The sequence below is a fragment of the Aedes aegypti genome, chromosome 2, assembly GCF_002204515.2.
Source record: "Aedes aegypti strain LVP_AGWG chromosome 2, AaegL5.0 Primary Assembly, whole genome shotgun sequence".
Taxonomy (NCBI): Eukaryota; Metazoa; Arthropoda; class Insecta; order Diptera; family Culicidae; genus Aedes; species Aedes aegypti.
The window spans coordinates 2,567,608-2,589,320 of NC_035108.1; the positions used below are offsets into that span (position 1 = coordinate 2,567,608).

Below are 21,713 nucleotides of genomic sequence, written 5' to 3' on the forward strand. Positions count from 1 at the left end.
TATTCGTGAAGGCATCTCTTTCAAATCTGTTTACTCTTCAAATGTAACTGCTTCTTCGGTATGCAAAACAGAATGTCTGGCCTTAGAGCTGCAAATAAATGAAACTTCTATGTTGATCTCTGCAATCTACAATCCACCTGATAATGATGCATCGACCTTTATGCTGTGTGAGTTGGTTACACTTTTATCAACTTACGAACACTGCGTGCTCATCGGAGATCTTAATACGGATTGGTCACGTAGAAGCACTAGAAAAGAACGATTGGTGGAACTGTTTACAACTTATTCTATGACCGTAGTGGGAACTGAGCCAACCCATTTTCATAATGAAGGATGCTCTCAACTGGATCTGTTTGTCACAAACCGTCCGGATATTGCTACTTCCTTTCATCAAGTTTCTGTTCCTGGCTTGTCAAAACACGATCTCATATTTTGTTCGTTTGATATCGATATGTGCCCATCGAGTCGGAATTACATAGGAGACTATCGTGATTATGTAAATTTCAACCCAAATACATTGCGTAACAACATCAGGAACAAGGGAACGCAAAGACGACACGGGTAGAAATCAGAATCCAAAAACAAGATTATGACTCATGATATCATGATTCCAGCGTGTTTTCGTCTTATGAAAATACACCATGATTTGGAATCATGATATCATGAGTCGGATTGCCGTAACGCAACACACGCGTTAGGTTTTTGTAGCTGATTGCTCGGAATCATGATTCAAATTCCAAAAATGCTGAGTCGCGCATCCGTTTATGATCGAGAAAAATAAAAAAAAAAGTTAAAAATAGCATACATTGAGATTCGATCCAAGAACCTTCCGATTGTGAGTCACGTACTCTACCACACAACCGCTTCGTCATCTTGAATTATGATCGATCGATACGAATGTGATGAAGCAAAGTGCGCCGCTTAGTGTTTTCACATTGGATGTTACGCTTATGAGGAATCATGATTATGACTCCAGGAACCATGATTTGTAATCCTGATATCATGACCTAACCAATTTATGAATTTCATGATTTGTATATGACGATATTGCTGCAATTGTCGACAGGAAGGATAAAGTAGTACTATTGCTGATTGATTTCAGCAAAGCGTTCGATACGATCTCTCATCAGCGTCTCTTGCATAAGCTGCAAACACGTTTCTCTTTCTCCTTATCGGCTGTTGAGTTGGTCAAATCGTATCTCGTTGGTAGAACACAAGTTGTACGCTGTAACGATATATCATCTGATGCAGTTGCCGTGACTTCTGGTGTACCACAGGGCTCAGTACTTGGGCCCTTGCTGTTCTCCTTATACATTGATGATCTCCCTGGCGTACTGCGATACTGTCGGGTACAAATGTTCGCAGATGATGTGCAACTTTACTGTTCTCATCCCGAAGCTGCAACTGCAGCGGCAATGCTGAACGAAGATCTACAAAGAGTGATAAACTGGGCCTCTCGAAACTTTCTCCGCATAAACCATACAAAAACTAAAGCGATTTTGTTCGGTGATAGCCGGCACGTGGATCCAGCTATCCTGCCTCTTACCGTTGAAGGGAGTCAAATTCAATTCACCGATTATGCGAACAACCTTGGGATTATTTTCCAAAGTAACTTGAGTTGGGACAAAGCTGTATCAACCCAATGTGGAAAAGTGTATGCTGGCCTCCGTACTCTGCGTGCCACTACGTCAGACCTGCCTCAAAACATTAAGCTTCAGCTTTTCAAGTCCTTGTTGTTACCACACTTCATCTTTGGCGATGTCGTTCACCTCGGAATGAGTATGGCTATGTTTTCGAAGCTGGAAGTAGCACTAAATGACTGTTGCCGCTACGTTTATAACATGAATCGCTACACTTCTGTTCGAAATCTCCAAAGAAATCTTCTTGGCTGTCCTTTTCGCCGGTTTTATGAAATGAGAGCATGTTTGCAGTTGTGGAGGATTTTTCATCGCAGTGAGCCTGCCAATCTTGCTCGGAAGCTGAGGCTGCTTCAAGGACGTCGTTCACTAAACTTTGTGGTTCCGTTACATCGTACTGCAATATATGGTGACTCGTTATTTGTGAGAGGAGTGGTGTATTGGAATGCGCAACCAATGGCGCTAAAACAAATTCACTCGGAAGCAATGTACAAAAAGGCTGCACTAGAATATTTTAACAGAAACTAGTTTATTTCTCGTACAAAAAAAAAAGTTTAGTGTTCGCTAGAACTTAAGTTACTACAATGTAAATATCTATAATGGCACAAAAAAGACTTTGTCTTACGTCATGTTTCAATAAAACTAAACTAAACTAAACTATTTTTTGGGACTGACATACTTTTTTTCAGAAAGTCCGTTCAGTTACATGGTTTTGCCGACGACATTGATATTGTTGCACGCAACTTTGAGACGATGGCGGACACGTACATCCGACTAAGGGCTGAAGCTACACTGAACGGAATCTCCCGCCATAGATTGAATAATTTTTGCCTCATCCGAGCCCCAAACCTATTTTCAGACACATTCAAGATGATTTTCATCTTTGGAGAAAATTGAATGATTTTCATACGTACATGTAAACAACCCCTGCTATGTTAGTTCATAATCTAACATGATTCATATTAAAAATACATAACGAAGTTGATGGTTCTATAAGAGAAAATTTCGTTTATTACATCGATATTGCATCAAGGACATTCTACAAAATCGGCTGCTGGAACAGGGGTCACTCTGAAGAAAACATTTTGTAGCTCTTAACTTAACTCCATGATCCAGCCCGAAATCTGAGCATCAGCGATACATTTATCCTATGAAACCATAAGCACATACTAAAAGAAGATGTTTTTGGATAATTACAATATGAATAATGTTCAATTACCTATTTTATTCACGGAGAAAATTGAACCACACCACGTTGCCTCCACCATATTTGTTTACGATTCACAAGGATTATTTGACAACTGGGATCATCAGCAACCCATATGTTGTTTTAGACGACAATTGAATGATTTTCGATTTGGGATCATAAAATGCATGTTATTCATTTATGTAATCATAACTCAATTATCTACTTATTTCCAGACGGATGTGAATCAAACATCATCCTAAAAGTGGATGATTTTTGTTCAATAGTGTGTGGATGCATCTTACACCATAAATTTCATTCAATTCGTGGAATATGAGGATTTATAGCCAAGTGAGTTAGGAATCATTCATTCTGAGGCGGGAAGTTTCGTTCAGTGTAGGCGAATCGGACTGAACATCAATGTGTCAAAGACAAAGTACATGATAGCGAGGGGCTCAAGAGAAGACACGGCACGCCCCCCACCTCGAGTTCATATTGACGGTGATGAAATCGAGGTTGTTGAAGAATTCGTGTACTTGGGCTCACTGGTGACCGCCGACAACGACACCAGCAGAGAAATCCAGAGACGCATCGTTGCTGAAAATCGTGCCTACTTTGGACTCCGCAGAACGCTCCGATCGAGCAAAGTTCGCCATCGCACGAAGTTGACCATCTACAAGACGCTGATTAGACCGGTACTCCTCTATGGGCACGAAACATGGACCCTACGTGCAGAGGATCAACGCGCCCTTGGTGTTTTCGAACGGAAGGTATTGCGGACCATCTACGGCGGAGTGGAGATGGAAGACGGAACGTGGAGAAGGCGGATGAACCATGAATTGCACCAGCTGCTGGGAGAACCACCCATTGTCCACCTCGCAAAAATTAGGAGGCTGCGGTGGGCCGGGCATGTCACCAGAATGTCGGATACCAACCCGGTGAAAATGGTTCTCGAAAACAATCCGACCGGCACAAGAAGACGTGGTGCGCAGCGAGCAAGATGGGTCGATCAAGTTAAGGACGATCTGCGGACCCTTCGCGGAATGCGTGGCTGGCGACAGGCAGCCATGGATCGAGCCTAATGGAGACGTCTCCTAGCAGAGGCCACCCAGGCCTTAGCCTGACTGGATACTTTTTTTTTTTCTATTTCCACCTTTACGCTTAATACTTAGTAGTATTCTGCTTCTAGTGGCGTTCAGGAGAAGTTTTTGGTCCGTTGAATCTGTTGCATGCTCTTTTGAGGGCAAGCGACGGAATTCGGATCGTGTCCGGTTCGCATAGTAACCGCACTATCGGTATCGATCATCCGTGTATATGTTCACGTATTCATTTAAAAATCATATCTTTATCGTTTACCAAAACGAATCCTTTCCCATATCCAAACTCCCAGTGTTTTCTTGTGGAAGTGCGGAGGACTCCTCGGCTTCCATAAAGCAAGTAACACGTCAACATTTCCGTCCCATTCTCAAATTGATCTGCATTCGGACGCAGCCGGCGCCGGTATTGTTTGTTATAATAATGAGAGCACCAGTACTTACACATTGAGGATGCTACTGATCCTGAGTAGCATCTGTTGGTTGCCTGTGTAAGTGCTGTTCTTACAATAACGGAGTTGCAACTGCGGGCGGTCAATCATGCTTATGCTCATGCTCTGGCGTTCAGCACTCCGTTCCTTTAGTTTGGCTCTCTTTATTCAGTCTCTTCAGTTTAGACTTTCCTGCCTTTGACGTTTGTTTCTTTTTTTTCCAACGACATTACTGATAGACCATATGGATGTTGTTGGCTCGATCCTGCTGAATGCGACAACATTTTACGATGTTTGGTTTCAATAATCTGTTCATCATCTTCTTTTCATTCAGCTTATCGTGCAACATAGCAAACAGTTGTGTTATGTTTCCCGATGCTTTGGTTAGTGATCCTACCATTTCCTTGTTCTCTTATTCTTCTTTTATTGCTTTGGCTACTTCGCTTTGCTGGTCTACCTTTTGCACATCATTCTTATTTACCACATTGTTGTTAATTTCAATGTATTAGACGATCCATAGACAACAATTTTCTTGTCTTTTTCTATACTTTCTTTCTATCTGCATCTTATCGCTTAGTATAGATTCTGCTATCTAGTTGCGTTCAGCACTCCGTCTCTATGTCTATTTCTGACTGTCTTTATCCAGTTTCTTCAGTTTAGACTTTCCAGCCTTTGGCGATTGTTTCTTTTTCTCAACTGTCCTTCCTGCTGTTTACGACAACACTTGTTGGTGTTTAGTTGTATGTGCTCCTACCATTTCCTTGTACCCTTATTCTTCTTTTATTGCTTTGGCTACTTAGATTTGCTGATGTACCACAATATTCTTATTGACATCAAGAATTCGAATCAAAATTATCTATTATCGAAATATTTACGATTGTCGAAAAAACATCTTTGAACGTCCAATAATTTATGAAAATCCTCGATTATGTTTCAGTTGCTTTTTCGTCATGGGAATCATGGAAAAACTGTCGATTTTATAAACGTTCAAGAATTTTTTATTTGTACTTGTTGATTATACATCCAGCCAGAACCTTTGATTCCCTAATATAGGATTGTGAATATAGTAGTTTTCCATCTGTTCGAGAGGTCTGTTCACCGGTTTTTTAGTCTACAAAATCTTGGGTGCATTGTCGAACTCAATTTGCAGTCGGGACACTTCATTCTCACGTTCTTTCAACATACACAGCCCATCGCATTCTTACAATTTTTTTCAGAGCGTGTAGTTTGTTCTTGTCTACCGTAAACCGTTCTATTCCACACAGAAAGTGCTCGTTGCAAAGATTTGTACCTTTTTTTTGGAATGCAACAGGGGCAGCAAAGTTATGTAACCGGATGATAAACCCTTATCTTGACTTGTATCAGGCCAACGTGGATGAAATTTGGAATATTTGCACTGGAAAGCGGCACCAACAATAAGAGATTCTCGGGATTTGTACCATCATGTTTGCGAACTTGAAGCACATGTAGATGTAAGTTTTCTGAGAAAAAGATCTTCTGTTGTATGGGTCGTCGATAACATCGTATGACACGTTAAGCGTTGGATGAATAATATCTTCAACTAGCTTACCCTACGTGGCTAGCCACGTTCCAACGAAATTGTATAGCGAAAAGTTATGTATTATCTTTAAAAGTGCATGATACTGATGACCGCAATATCGCCTAAATGTATGCTCTGACCATACTCAATCGAGCACGTGGCCTCGATGCTGTTGCAATGTTCTAATCTTAAATAATCACAGCTTTAAATGCTGTTGTAGTGTTTCTTCTGTTGTGAAATATTTTAAAAGTTCCAGAACATTCTATGACAGGGTTTCTCAACCGGTGGTCCACGGACCCCTAGGGGGTCGCGACGACTTTTCAGGGGGTCCGCGAAGCCATTGCAGATAAATGTCGGTTTGCTTTATTGCTGAATAAATGTGAAATTAATCTCTTATCTCGTTTACTTACAAAAGTTTATGATTAGCGGGTTCAGGCTTTTGTTATCTCAAAACTTCATTTTTTTCATTTACCTAATTTCTGATTATTCAATGTCACTCTGTCGATAAGCAAATAAAAGCCAAATTTTACCTTACTGAGTTGAGTGAAAAACTAGTCAATGGTCAATCAACGGTTTTGCATGATTTTTTTCACTGTTAAGAAAATCTCAAATTTTCACATCTTATGCTTAAGATTGTTTATGCTGTAGTATTCGCCCATACAACTCAACAATCCTAAAATAATTATTGAGCTTTGTCATTATGTCATTATGAGCATAATTGGGTTTGGCATAAAAAGCTCAATAGCAGTGATGGAAAACAACGAACATGTTTGCTGAACAGGAATAAAAACAAAACATAATGCTCGCGAGCCTCAGAGTGCTGAATTAATCGCATCTGTCGTTCTCGCGAACAAACGAAGCTTAAGTGATTCGTTCACGTGTTCGGAGCTGTTAAGAGTCAATTCAAAAAATCATTAAAATAACCGAAACGGCCGCTATGGAAAGCATAGATAGCGCCATCGTAGCCTTGTGTGTTTGACAGAACAACAATGCTGTCATAATGTTAAATTCCATATACAGTGGCGCCTTTGTTTTGATGCGGTGAGCACTGACAAAAACTACCTTCAATGATCCATTACGCTTTCGGGAAAAAAAGCTATTCCCCCTTTTCTGGTTTTCGTAACGATTTGATAGATATACAATTGATTTGTCTATCAAAACAATAATAAATCACTTTTTGTTCGGTCACTCGCGAGTAAATGTTTGCGATTTCTATTGATATGTTCTCACGAGCAGACGGGTGCAAACTTACTCACACCAAGCTTGTTCGCGAATCTATCATGTTTGCGATAGTTTACACTTGTGGGTGCCTCGTGAAGTAAATACCTCCACCACTACTCAATAGTGAGATTTGTGAGGCACAACTCGAATGATGTTTTCCTTTCCAGAGAGCTCATTGACTGAGATTTTAGTGTGACTCTACTAGAGATGTTCATTAGAAAAATTCTTGCATTATTTCGACTTAATCCTTGCCAGAGTTCCACAAAATTTCTGGCGAGATCATTAAAAAACAATCTCGGAAGATGCATGACAAATTATTGTTGGAATTGAATCGATTCGACAATATATTTTCCCCAAAACCATCGGCGAAATATAGTCGAATCTATCATCATGGTTTTCAAGTAGTGATCCTTCAAAGATTTCTACGAAAATTCTTGACCAATAATTGACATTTTTTTTTTGAGAAATTTGGTGAATTCTTCCAAAGATCGTTATTTGGCTCCTAAGAAGCCAAATAGAAAGTTTCTTAAAATATACAAAACAGCTTGCTTTTGAAAATTACTCACCAAACCTCCTGAATTTTTTTTGACATGATTTTTACTGGATTCTGATGATTATAGCAAGATCTTTGTTTCATTTTTGGTGGATTACAGACGTGACTTTTGGATTGCCTACTACGAATCACGCTATTTCTGAACCAGACGATTATAAATGTTGAATGTACATCGGATTTTTTCAGCTAGAGAGCAGTATTCGGTCTATATTTTCATATTCGGAAAGTTATAAAATATTCTATCGGTGGTTTTCATAAGTTTTAGTGTGAAAAATAGCTAAAAATTGAAAAAAAAAATCCAAATTTCACCGATAAAATATTTTAAAACCTTCCGATTATGAAAATATAACCCGAATACTGAACTCTAGCGAGAAAAAATCCGATGTACATTCAACATTTATAATCGTCTGGTTCAGAAATAGCGTGCGAATATCTTCAGATTAATAATGAGATTTTTGAATGGCTTCCATTACATTGCATTTCAAGAATATTCATTTTAAGGGGTCCGCGGGATGGTTGCAGACCTTCAAAGGGGGTCGCAGCTTTGAAAAGGTTGGGAACCACTGTTCTATGAAGTATAAGACAGACTCTTACCGAAAATTCTCGAATATTGTAGTATATACTGTCATCTTTCGAAATCACAGATGAGAGGGGGAGTTACCATCGCCTCATGGAAATATCCAGTCGTGGAACAGAAATGCTTTGGAAATCTGTTTTAAGGGACCTTCACTGTAGCCATAACATTTTTGTTTCAGTATGCTTCCATGAGTCGATATCGAGTCATGGAACATCGACTCATCTAGGTTTCAATGCAAGTAAAAAAAAACTAGAATATTTGTTGCACATTACATGGAGTTGGGTTGTTTAGGTTTTGATCATCTACCAAGTTCCTACAAATTGAAAAGAATAATATTCCAGAAAACTCCAGAATATTCTATCATATAGCTGTTGTTGTGCTCTAAATAAGCAGTTATAATGTTCTAGTACTCAGATTGACTGTTGTAGTGCTCTTAAATTTTGTCGATGAAACTTTTCGATGAAACATTTCAAAGCGTTACTGACAGACAGACAACTTTGGAATTTTATATATATGACTAGTATATCGTCCAGAAATTTTACTATTTTCCGATTAGAGTTGCATACTTTTATCGGCTCTGTGCGTTTGATATAGCGAGTATCCAATGCCTCAATTGTTTTAGACAACTTCCTCGGGTTTTCCATTCGGATTGTCACTTGTACTGTATCTCTGATGAAATCAATGAGCCTATATTACACTGACGAGAGATGATTTGGCATAACACTCTGTATATGACATTCAGAATGTTGATGCGGAAGTTCAAATACTCCAACTTGTCGCCTGAAGAAGATATTTTTTGAAGAAATTATTTAGAGATTCTGATAGGAATTTTTCCCAAGATGTGCTTTCTTTAGTAAATTTTCAAACGAATTATGAAGAAATCTGGGTATGGACCTTTGTTGAAATTTCTGAAAAATCTGCATAAAATCTTTAACGAAACCTTCATATGATGGTTTAGAAATATTCGTCTCAAAGCCATCTGTAGTGACGTTTAGTAACCTTTCGTTTGCGCCTAGAGCTGAGGAAGACTTTCTTGTGGCCGCTGTTTTTGTAACGGACATCTTTTCTACGCTAAGTGCTGCTTCTGCGTTCGTTATGTGCATTTCCTGATGTCTTTGTTCATTTCAGATTTCACAGCCTTTGGCGTTTGTTTTTTCTTCTTAACGACATTGCTGGTAGAGTTTATCGATGTTGATTTTGATCATTCCCTGCTGTTTGCGACAACATTTTCCAATTTTTCAAATCTGGCTGTATCTTAAGAACTCATTTTTTTCAACTTCTTTTAATACAATGTACCGCATAACATTGCGAATAGTTTTGTTTTGTTGCCCGCAGCTTTCATCGCTACCACTTTTTTGTTCTTCTGGTCTTCTTTTATTGCTTTGGCTATATGTATCGCTTTGTTGATAAAAGCACATCATACTTGAATATTATCCATAATGCTGCTGAACAAGTTGCAGAATTATGATTTTTACAGCACGAGTCGTAAATTTATCCTCAAAACAGTTGCGTAATGAGAAAGCGTTGCGTAATGAATCATTACAGCACTGGTTTCAGTTGCGTAATGACTATTCCCGCACTGCATACTTCAGTGCAGGAAAGTAAGCCGTTTCATGACAGATTGACGTGATGAAAAACAGCCTATTACGATGAGAAATTGCGAAAAATGTTTTTCCTGATAATTTTTCTGCCTGGCATGTTGTGGTTGCATTTAGACCTAGATGCTTTCATCCTTGAGTCATTAATTTTTATACGCTGCTGTTTTCCTCATCTGTTTGCAAAATCACAAGATTGTCGAAGAAATGTTAGAATTTTCGCAAGATTTTATTTGTTTCGCATTCATCTTTGAAATGTTGAAGTATCTATGTCATTGACGTACAGTCAGAAAATTCATTTTGCTTGAAACTATGGTATTTCCACAAGGTTTTTTAATGTTGGTCGTTAAGTTATATACTTTCGAGTTCGTCTTCGGATTTTCAGTCAGAATCTAGCTGCTTTTGTAGAAACTTGTAGATTTGCCATCCATCCCGATCTTTTGATTCTTTAATATTTGAATGTGAATAAATTGCTTTCGCAGAAACTGCCACTCGACATTTGTTCACAAAATCCAGTTTTAAAAACTGGGCGCATTAGTTCTTCAGTAAAGAAACTTCCTACCTTTATTTTTATCTAACAGTTGCTACCGAAATTTTTGGAGGACTCTGTTAGTTTTACCTTAGATGTGTTTCTTTCAGTGCTTCTGCGTCTAGAGTTGAGAAAGATTTTTTTGTAGCTGCTGTTTTGTAACGATCATCTTTTTTTTTTTGTTCTTCTGTGTTTAGTTACATCAGCACTCCGATCCGGTTCTGGATATCTTTATGCAATTTCTGCAGTTTAGACTTTCAAGCTTTTAGTCTTTGTTTCTTCTTCTCAACGACACTGCTGATAGAGCTTATCAATGGTGATTCTGATCGTTCCCTGCTGTTTGCAACACATTTTCCAATTTGTCGATTGTGACTTTTTCTAAAGAAATCTGTTTTCAGCTTCTTCAGTTTCATTATATCGCATACAATTTCGAATAGTTTTATTTTGATGTCCGTAGCTTTCATCAGTACCACTTTCTTGTTCTCCTGTTCTTTTTTCATTGGTTTTTGGCCACAACTCTTTGTTGATCTATCTTTTGCACATCATGCTTAGATATAATTCATAATCACAAAGATGGCCTTGGCACACGATTTTTCTGATCTATTTTTTCACTAGCATTACTTTTGGTTTATTTTTAGTTTAATTCAGATAAAGATTTTCAATGTTCGCAACCTTAATACATTTTCTAAACGCTGTTCTCTCCTCACCGTCTGTTCGAAAAACTCAAGATGTTAGAGGTTTGATTTGCTTTCGAATTCATTTTTAAAATCTCGGAGAATCTACTGATTTCTCCGATACCTAGTAAGATTATTGCAGTTTAGGTTAAAATCATGTAATGTGCACCAGATTATTTTATTCTTTGACATTATGGCATTGATATTTAGTTAGAATTTGCAGATAGTTGTAGATTTGCGTTTGATTTCCTTTGTTGCCGGCAGAAAGCAATCAAAATCTTGAAGTTTTCCGGTTCAGAAACTTTAAATCTGAATCTGACTTTTGCTACCGGATTATATTCTCAGTTTAAAGTAGTTTCTGCTGAGAGTTGAACGAACTTAGGTGTTTGTTCTAACTCGTTATATAGTTTTAAATTGTTATGCGTCTCTCTATTGTGCGCCGCGTTGAAATCAAAGAAAATGTACCGCCTTGGGATTTGATATGTATGGCATTTTATGAAGATTTTCAAAATGTTATTATCAGTGCCGGGCCAGATGAATGGCATACTTTCCCAGGTCCAGATTTGATACTCTCAGTATTTTTTTATGCTTGAAATGATCAGGGATCCTTAACTTCAGTCCAAGCTTAGGCCGGCTAATTTGTATCGTCAGCTGAATTGAGGCATTGAATCCGCTTGTTTTTGCTCTCAGCATCATTCAAATGTTCGTCAATGTACTGCTTCCACCTTTCGATCACCTAATGCTCGTTTATTGATTCATGACAAGTGACAAATAGCTTCTGAAAGAACTTGCGTGTTTCTGGAGAAAGATTCATCTCGTTCGTCTAATTTTTATGTTTGTCCCAAATTTTATGATTGAGACAAGGATTCACGTCAGGTAGCAAACACAATCTTGATGTTTATTGGAATTTTGGATTTCCACATCCAATTTCATAGCTGCTGGCTTTGGTGTTTGTTTTTGCTTCTTCTCAACGACATTGCTGGTAGAAAATCGTTCCCTGCTGTTCACGATAAGATTTTTTTTATTTTCCGGTAATGGCTGTTTCATCACAACTCTTTCTTTAGCTTCTTCTCAATCAATATATTGGAAATAGTGGTATTTTGATGTCCGTAGCATACGTAAGTATCACTTTTCAGTTTTCTACCAATCTGCCAATTTCATTGTTATTCAGTATGGTTATTACAGTTTGGGATGGAATCATGTAATATTCACAAGATTCTATTATTAGTCTTTGACGTAATGTTTTCAATTTAATTTGAATCTAACAATTTCATAGATCAGAATCTAGCGATTTTGAAGATACTTGTAGATTTTTCATGTATTTCAGGCCTCATTTTGATCAGTCCGATGTTATACCCTTATAAGTATAGTCTCTTTTTTATGCTTGAAATGCTCAGACCTCCTTAACTTCAATCCCAGTTTAGACTGGCTAGTTTTGATCCTCAGCTTTCAGCATCATTCAGATGTTCATCAAACTGCTGCTTCCACTTTTCGATCACCTAACGTTTGTGTATTGGTTCGCTGCATGTAGCTTTTGCGTGATTTCATCAGCCTACATGATAGGTACTGAAGAACGCTGTGTATGGGCTTCTGTTGGAAACTCTGGGAGGAATCTACATGAAAGCTCAGAATAAATTCCAAAAAGGAACCTCCGAGCAACAGTTTGGAAATTTGGAAATGTGTGTCCCATTTGGTTTTAACGCCATCTCATAATCTCACATTTCCAGTACCTATTATAGCTATAATACGAACATTCATATAAAAATCCTTACCTGAATGCTATGCTCTTGCGTATTTCCATACACATTTTCGTTGTGATTTTGAATGGTAAGTGAAATGGGTCCTCCCTTGCGGCGCATTGAATTCGTGCCAATCTGAAACGAAGAAAATCCCAATTTAGTCTGGTCATCGAAACATACAATTTCATCAAAATCATCCAAACCTGCGGTGTGGTTGGCTTCCTCGTCCGATCCACCGTCGGCGGTGGATTCTTCATGGCCGGTGTCGCCGGAGCATTCACGGCCGGAGTCAAACTGACCTGCTTCAACGTGTGGCCAACGCTTTCGATCGATTTGGTAATGTCTACGGACGATTTTGGTTTCAGATTTCGATTGATCGCCGGTGCGTCTCCCTAGAAGAACGGAATTCCGTGAGCTTTTTTTGGCGGGGGTCCCATATTTGGGCTGCGTTACCTGTTCGCTGAAATCGAATCGAAATACGTTACCCTCGACGCGTTGCGGCGCGGCATTGGTGTAGCAATGCGGTCGAAGCGTCCCGCGGCCCAAAGTTCCACATTGGCTACCGCCATTGGTGTCGCTGACCATCAAATTGGGCGTGCTGGAAGCGATTAGGTCACATTGGCTCAATGGTGAAAGTAGATCCGCGTCCGGAAGGTGCATCATGCTACTACCGCCGGGATATTGGCCCGGTTGGTGTGATCGAGGGATGTCGTAGAATTGTTCTATGCACTGGAAATTGGCAATTGGACATTAGATTTGAATTGAACAATGACGAAGGGAGATAACTTACGGAAGTAGCATCTTTCGGGCCAATAGCTGGAGAGGCGTTTTCCGTGTCGGAAGATTGGATTTCCTTGTGCCTAAAATGATAAAATTATTATAACTTCTGTCTGGGCTTGAAAAGTTACGTTGCCTGTACTGCCGTTGTACGCATAATTGTCCCATATTACTTTTCGTCATTTTTGAGTTCTTGTAGCTAAACATAGACTGTTAAGCTATATTATGAGAAAATATTTTTAAAAATATGCTTATGCCCAAGACTCTATAAATACCAAGTCAATTTGTCCCACTGTTGAATTTCTACGCATAACTGTTTCGCTACTGAATTGCCACGCATATCTGTCCCACTATGTAATTATCAGCATTAATCTCAAATAAAGTTCGAAATCAATGCTGTGTAAAATTGTTTTCATTCCATCTTTTTGCTTTGGCTGTACATCCTATGAAGGATGCTATTTGTTTCACACCATAAATAACAATAGTACTGTTTAGGGGATAGGCAATTTAAATTACTCTTCACTTTTCATCCGAAAGCATTCGACGTCAAAGTTTATACAATTTTAGTAGCTTACTTGGTCATGCAAATTGGCCACCGAACAGTTTAGATGCTCCGGGTTTTCCGAGTTCATTCCTAAATCACATTTCTTCTGTCACTTGTATTTTTTGTGCAGTATGAAGTATTGATGCCATTAAGGTTGGTCCGTAATATTCCGAAATATAGCCATTTCCGTCAAACTGATTCCGAAAAATATAATCAGTCATGTTTGTGTTTCCAAATTCAATCATGTACAGTAAAAGCTTGTTATAACGTCATCGCAAGGGACCGTTGTATTAGAGAAATGTCACTATAGGGGATTTTTTTTTTATTACCGTACGGGTTTGGGCCGAAGGGTCTCAGATTTTCATGAAACTTTTTCCACAGGCAGGGCTCATGGATATATGAATAAAAAAAAAAATTGAGAAAAATTCAGGGTCGCCTATTTTTCCGGAAAACTCAGGTGGAAATTTGTTTTCCCTTGACACTACTTACTTTGAAAAATCATAACTCAAGAACAAAGCATCGTAGAAACAAAGTTTTTATATGAAAATTTAAGCAAATTTTCTCAAAAATCCAAATAAAATATGAACTGGAAAAAGTTTTCCACAAAATTTTCCACCGTTGGGAAAATTCGTAAAGAAAAGCCGGAAAAACTATGCCCGAACTCGTGGAAAATTTTCAAAAAAATATTTTCGAGAAGGTAATTTTATAAGCTTTAATCACTGAAATTTTTGGAATGCACTTTTTTTTCGTTTTTGAGTTATGGCCAATTTTGTGAAAAATGTCCAGATGTGCCATATAAGACTTTTCTTTGAAAAATCATAACTCAAGAACGAAACATAGTAGAAACAAAGTTTTTATATGAAAATTTAAGCAAATTTTCTCAGAAATCCAAAAAAAATATGAACTGGAAAAAGTTTTCCACAAAATTTTCCACCGTTGGGGAAATTCATAAAGAAAAGCTGGAAAATCTATGCCCGAACTCGCGGAAATTTTTTAATAAAATATTTTTAAGAAAGAAACTTTATAAACTTCAATTCTGGTAACTTTTAGGATGTACTTTTCTTTAGTTCCTGATCTATGGTCAATTTTGTAAAAAATGCAAAGATTTGCCATACATGCCTTTTCGTTTAAAAATCATGACTCAAGACTCATCATGACTTGTCGAACCGGTAATGGAGCACTTCACGCAAATTTTCATCTTTTCCGTAATCCACCGAACTCCATTCGAATGAAGCTCGGTTAACTCAGGAACAAAAAAAAAGTACATCCTAAAAGTTACTAGAATTGAAGTTTGTAAAGTTTCTTTCTTAAAAATATTTTATTAGAAAATTTCCGCGAGTTCGTGCATACATTTTCCAGCTTTTCTTTATGAATTTCCCAAACGGAGGAAAATTTTGTGGAAAACTTTATCCAGTTCATATTTTTTTTTGGATTTTTGAGAAAATTTGCTTAAATTTTCATATAAAAACTTTGTTTCTACGATGCTTCGTTCTTGAGTTATGATTTTTCAAAGTAAGTAGTGTCAAGGGAAAACAAAAAAATTCCACTTGAGTTTTCCGGAAAAATAGGCGACCCTGAATTTTTCTCAATTTTTTTTATTCATATATCCATGAGCCCTGCCTGTGGAAAAAGTTTCATGAAAATCTGAGACCCTTCGGCCCAATTTGTACGATAATAAAAAAAAATCCCCATAGGGAGCTTTTGTCGCTTTAAAAGTTGTCGTTATAACGAGCTTCGACTGTATATATAATCCGAAACCATATTCAATGGGCATCATATATTAAGAACATGCTTCCAGAAGAGCCATTAGATGCACTTCATTCTATAGTACGTTCCAGCTGCGCAGGTTGGGGTTGCCGCAACACCGACGACACACTAAAACCACTGTAAGTGGTGTACAGAATGCATGGACATTACCCTTGGCCTCGGACCCTTTTCTCTTGTGTAATTTTGGCACCGCTCAAACGGAAAATTAGTGTAGATACTCGCATATTCGCACTTTTTCTCCTTCTTACATACGACTTTTCCACAACTTTGCATTCAAGCGCCTTTCTAATCACATTCATATACATACCCTCATACGGCTCTACTTTGCTGAATGCCACATGAGCCTTCGTACGCACCCTCAACATAGGTTTTATAATTCACATCTTCCACTTCCGGTATAAAATTCACGTCAAAGCTACCATTAAGAGCAGTGTGCTTGGTCAAAATCAGTCTGCTACGGTTAGTGGGGCTCTTATGCGTAGAAATTACTCAAAAAATCCTAGAAATGCATATCCATCTCACTTTTAGTTTCATAGCAAAATTAATATTTTTAATTAGTAATATTTTTATTCGTTAAAACCAACTCTTTACTCTAAAGAACACCCATTTCATAACCTCACGGAGCATAAATGTGCCAAAATCATTAATCGCATTTTTCTAAGCTTCATATTTTGGAACATGGGACAATTATGCGAATAACTGCATAGGGATCATATTGGCCCCAAATTCAAATCGTTATAACTTAGAGCAATTTTCTATCAATTTACGACTTTTTCGCTGTTTTGAAAAAAAAAACAGTTTTCATAAAATATATGACGAAATTCAGAAGGAAGATGGTTCATCGCGAGGAGGGATTTAGGCAAAAAGGTCCAACAATAGCTAAATTTAAGAACCTAGTACATTTATGTCTCATAATAGTTATACAGTCGCCTCTCCACATCTCGATATCGAAGGGACCATCGAGATAGGGAGAGATCGAGACATAGAACAAATTGTTAATGAATACTAGATTGAGAATCACTCCGTAACCAGGAAAATCAAAAACAAACAAACAACATTTCGTCTTTGCAAATTGTTTTGAATCTCTAAAATCTAGTGTAGTAACCTTTGATAATGGGTATATCGACATACGGAGAAAAAACCACATCGAGATAGGGAGATATCGAGATAAGGAGGATATCGACATATGGAGAGTGAAAATGTATGGAGAATGAAGGGACCGAAAAAATCATCGACATAGGGAGAGATATCGAGATTCAATTCAATTCCCAACTAATCAATGAGTTTTACAGTAGCCTTCTTCTTGTTACACATCTTTACCAAAGAATGTATGATTTTATACGGTACTGAGTCTAAAGTCTCGTTATTCTTAGACTTATTTCCATAGAAACCCTTTTTCCGCACCGCACAATCCGCCTTTTTTATTCAAAGTTAACTAAATGTCTTCTCCAAAACAGTTGGAAAATATGTTTGAATTTCATTAAGACAACGCAATTTGAATTTGGGGTTTACAGTCAACAACATACTATTAAAAAAAAAAAAAAAGGAGATCGCAGCTAGCTGCGACGGCGAACGGTTGTGTTTTGTAAATCCGGTGCGCTTTTTTTTCGCGGAGTGGATAATAGATTCGGCTGGTCATTTGACGAAGAGAATTTGAGATAAATATCTTTTTTTTCTGGTAGTTTAGTGGTTTGATCAATAAAATTTCCTATTTGCGAGATGAACGTGATAGTGCTAGTGTATAATTAACGAATTGGTCGAAAAGATTATAAAATTTCCAGCATTCAGTTTGTAAGCATGGTGTTATTTTTGCTTTCTAATGTCGTTTTCGTTTTTAGGAACTGGGTCGGTGATCAACACATAAACAAACCAATGTCAAATAAATTGTAGTTCGGTTGAACCTGAATCGGGTTGGGGTTGAAACTGTGATTCAGAACGGGTTGCACCAGTTCCAACCTAGGTTCAAAAACGAATTCGACATAAGATTGTTGTTTTTGTACATGTGCAAAAGTGAACAGTGACAAAATGGTCGCCTGAACGATTAGTGAAATTGAAGCACATCGGTAATGAAAAAAATCCTCTAGAGTTACGTAGCATGTGAAGCACCAGTGGACAGTGGCAGTGCCTCCGCGATGATTGATCTGCTTATAGAAGGGGTGAAACAGGAATCAACAAGGAATCATCAAAATGGCGGTGAGATCTCTCCATTTTAACTTTACACGCGGCACACAAAACTCACGTCATCTACGTTTTTTTTATAAAAAAAAAATATTTTAAACATTTTTAATAGTATGCACACGCAAGTATTTTTTAAAGTGTCCATTGGATTTTTGACGCTTCTTTATTATTATATTTTTTTTCGCGCGTTTTTTTTCTGTAATTTTTTTTCTGTTGAAAACGTTCTGTTTTTTTATGTTTTTTGGTTTTGTTTTAACAATTATTCATATTTTTCGTTTGATGAACCTTGATCGGTTTTGCTTGCAAATGGCAGAGCAGAAAATATCTCTAGTGCAATGTTTACTTTTTTATTCGTATTTAGGCGCAATCTTTTTTCGTTCCGATGACCCTGGAGGGATCGGCACTGCTTTTTATTTATTACTGAGCAGTTGATTAAGCTCAACATCTTAATAACAAAACGGGTTTATGTTTTAGTAAAAAAAACCAACAAACTAAAACATAATTATCTATGCGTTAAATAAAACAAATGGCTTCTTTTTTAAGTGCCGGCATTCAAAAGATTAAATTGAATCCTGTCATTTTATACCTATCCCAACTTCCACCTCCGTAGCACTTATGAGAGTGTCGCTGAGTCGGTGACCTCTCATTGAGTAAGTGCTACATCAACATCTCCTTCCCCTATCCCAAGTTACGGTAAAGATGGGCGTGGCCGGGAATAGCAATATTCATGCATATGCTACTCTTGTTTAAGATTGGATCAAAGTTTGTTCCCCGGCTTTGTTCCTGAAAGCAGTCTGAATGAGATTATCAAAGAGAAACATGAATGTTGCTAGTATCCAATCTACGAAGTATACCGTATCTACGCTAACGCTAACGCTAACAACATACTAGGGGTATTCACTTAACGGCATAAATCCCTGCGTATATCGTGTTAAACTGTTTATCTCAAATGTTTCACAAAATTGCGTAAACTGCGTAGGAAACATTTCAAGCCGTTGAAATTCAACAGTCAACCAATCCAAGAATGCGTCAGTCATCATAGCAACTTGAGTACGTTATTTGCAAACAAACAACAAATCATGAAAAACAACTGGAAAACCAGCAGTATGCGGCGCCGCCATCTTTTTGAATCCAACATGTTCTAAGCAACCGTTGGATACTCAAATGCATTTCAATGCGGATACTCAAATGATCTTGGCTGCTGTCAAATCCATTAGGTGGGATTGGGGTTGCCATATATGTGTGGAAAACGTAGATGAGAGTAGGATTGTCGATAGGTAGATCTGGGAGAATTAAATAAAAGACTGGGGAAAAGTTAGATGAATAAATGAGTATGATCATAGAACGAGTTGTTTCAAGTGAAAGAGGTTCTGTTCTTATCGGATATTGAATCGTCACAGTGAGGAATAAAATGAACTAGGTGGCAGAGTGTTATGTCTGAGTCTAAGCAATATTGGGGCTATTCATTTATCACGTAAGGGGTTATGGTGGAAGGGATGGGATTTTGAGTTTTCTTACGCGCCATGCTAATAACTTTTCATTTTCTTTCAAAAATCTTTTCGTGGGGGAGGTTGTCTAAGGTTATTAATGGACAGCCCCTATGTCTTAACCAAACTGAACGCAAGGCACATCGACTACCATTTCATCCCATCGATTTGGATTCTAGTGGGTTCTGCAATTGGATATTTGAGTAGGTATAAAGGCTGCGTTGTTTTTAGTTTATGAATCATAAGCAAAATTTCCCTTGGGATCACTTGAATGAAATTGAGAAATTATTAAGAGCGGTGGTAACAATTTCAACAATAATAAGTTGAATAAAATGTTCTTGTAGCAACAGTACAAAGGTTGGTTTTCGTTGACGAACTGGTAGGAGTTCTGGGTGCTGTGAATAATACAGACGAAGGTTCGTCAACTAAGGTGAACCTTAGCTGAAACGATTCGAATAAAAGTTCGTAATTTATATAAACAAACTGTTGACAAGCTTGATAGTTTTGTTGGGTAACTAGGTTATAGATTTTTTGTTTTTATCGCCTGGAGCCAGAACAGGAATATTTCATTTGAATCATTTCATCGCCAAAATCTCAATTTACGCTACTTTAAGTGAATACCCCTACTATTTTCAAAAAATACTCTACAAAACTATTTTTCAGGATATTCTGCAATCTAAAACCGCAACTTTGGAACTTTACCATATACAGTGGGATCCCGTTTATGGCACCAAAATCGAACTTTTCTTTTCTCAAAAACAGAACTGTGCCAAATCGCAATCCATTTTTTCTGTTTTATTTTTCAATAATTGTTTTTTTTTTTTCGGAATACCATTAGGATGTTATTAAATCATACTTATAGAACAATAATCAGGAACAATAACAGGCTATCATCTCCGAAACGGTTTATTTTTTATCTTTATTAACGAAATTTTTAGCCCTAGGCTAGTTAATCTCTGGACCAACGGCTTCACTTTGTACTTTACGTTTCTCGTGTAATGGCAGCAGAAAATAACACAGAAGCGTAAGGTTCAGTACCGCTGTAAATATCTTCGTCCGCTACCAATATATGTCGAATCATGGCCTAAGAATATTGTAGAGCGAGATGGCATTAGTAAAACTGAAAGATGATGGAATGTGGGAATCTTTTAAAGGACGGCCATTCCCATTTTTCGGCTTCTTTTAATATCGGGCGTCCGTGTGCTGTGGATAAGTGTGAAGTGTACACTGAAACAAGCGTTGCAGTAATGAGAACCATGAACGTGTTTTTAAATTTACTACTCCAACCACGATTGTGCTATCATGAACGCTTTTTATTTGCGTTTTGTTCCCTCTCAATCCAATCGCGTCGATAACCGAGCGGCTAGCGTTCGCGCTAGACAATCGCCAGATCCTCGGTTCGATTCTGGTCTGCTGCAAGTTTTTAACCATGATATAGTAATTTTTACTATACAAACGGTGCCATGCACAAAATATTCTAAATAAATGCGAATTTAGTCTGCACAAATCAAGTGGCATTGTGTATTTAATTTAACCCTCTGATATAGTATTTTCAACCACAACGCTGTTCTCAGTGTAGTGTAATTAAACAATTCAAGACTAACAATTGAAAAGGCCTCATCTCGAAAAAGTAAACAAAGAGAAAAACGCAATCTTGTTTTATCAGACAATAAATCAAATTTATATTATAAATTTTTAGCATTGCATGTTATTTTATCATCCAGAATGTCGCTGCACAAATTGATTTAGAACCATGAATATTCATTACTATCATTTTTGCCAAAAATCCTACTGAAAAAACGAGTTAAAGAAAATGAGGCTTTTATTTCATCAAAAGATATTGAGCCCTTATCATTTGTGGCCATAGACGCCGGCCAACGCTGATGAGGCCAGTGAGTTGACGCCTTTGTTTACTCTAACGTGTGTTGAGCAGTGTTGCCACATTTCTTTCTGTACCGGAGGCTCAAAAATCTTTTTCATCTGTACCAGGGATTCCCAAAATCTGTAACGCGCCCAACATGAATTGGTGAAAGAAACCCTAAAAATCCTAATTTATTTAGAAATTCAACATAGCTTTTATTGAAATAATTTCAACTATTATTATTTAATTGTATGAAAATGTTATCTTTGAACAATAGGAGGAGGAAATCAGTTCCGAATTGCACGCTTCTTTAGGATTTAGTC

The 21,713-nt window shown here is 37.7% G+C and overlaps 1 protein-coding gene across 1 annotated transcript in view; it reads right to left on the reverse strand.

Annotated features, from left to right (window-relative positions):
- Positions 1 to 21,713, reverse strand: part of LOC5570945 (protein daughter of sevenless) — an 86,546-nt gene that overhangs the window by 18,111 nt on the left and 46,722 nt on the right. Inside the window, exons 3-6 of the mRNA XM_021839757.1 lie at positions 13,567 to 13,636; positions 13,230 to 13,505; positions 12,980 to 13,168; positions 12,810 to 12,911 (exon numbers count right to left, since the gene is read on the reverse strand). Of these exons, the coding sequence (XP_021695449.1) occupies positions 12,810 to 12,911; positions 12,980 to 13,168; positions 13,230 to 13,505; positions 13,567 to 13,636 (637 nt within the window). The remainder of the gene's footprint in view (positions 1 to 12,809; positions 12,912 to 12,979; positions 13,169 to 13,229; positions 13,506 to 13,566; positions 13,637 to 21,713) is intronic.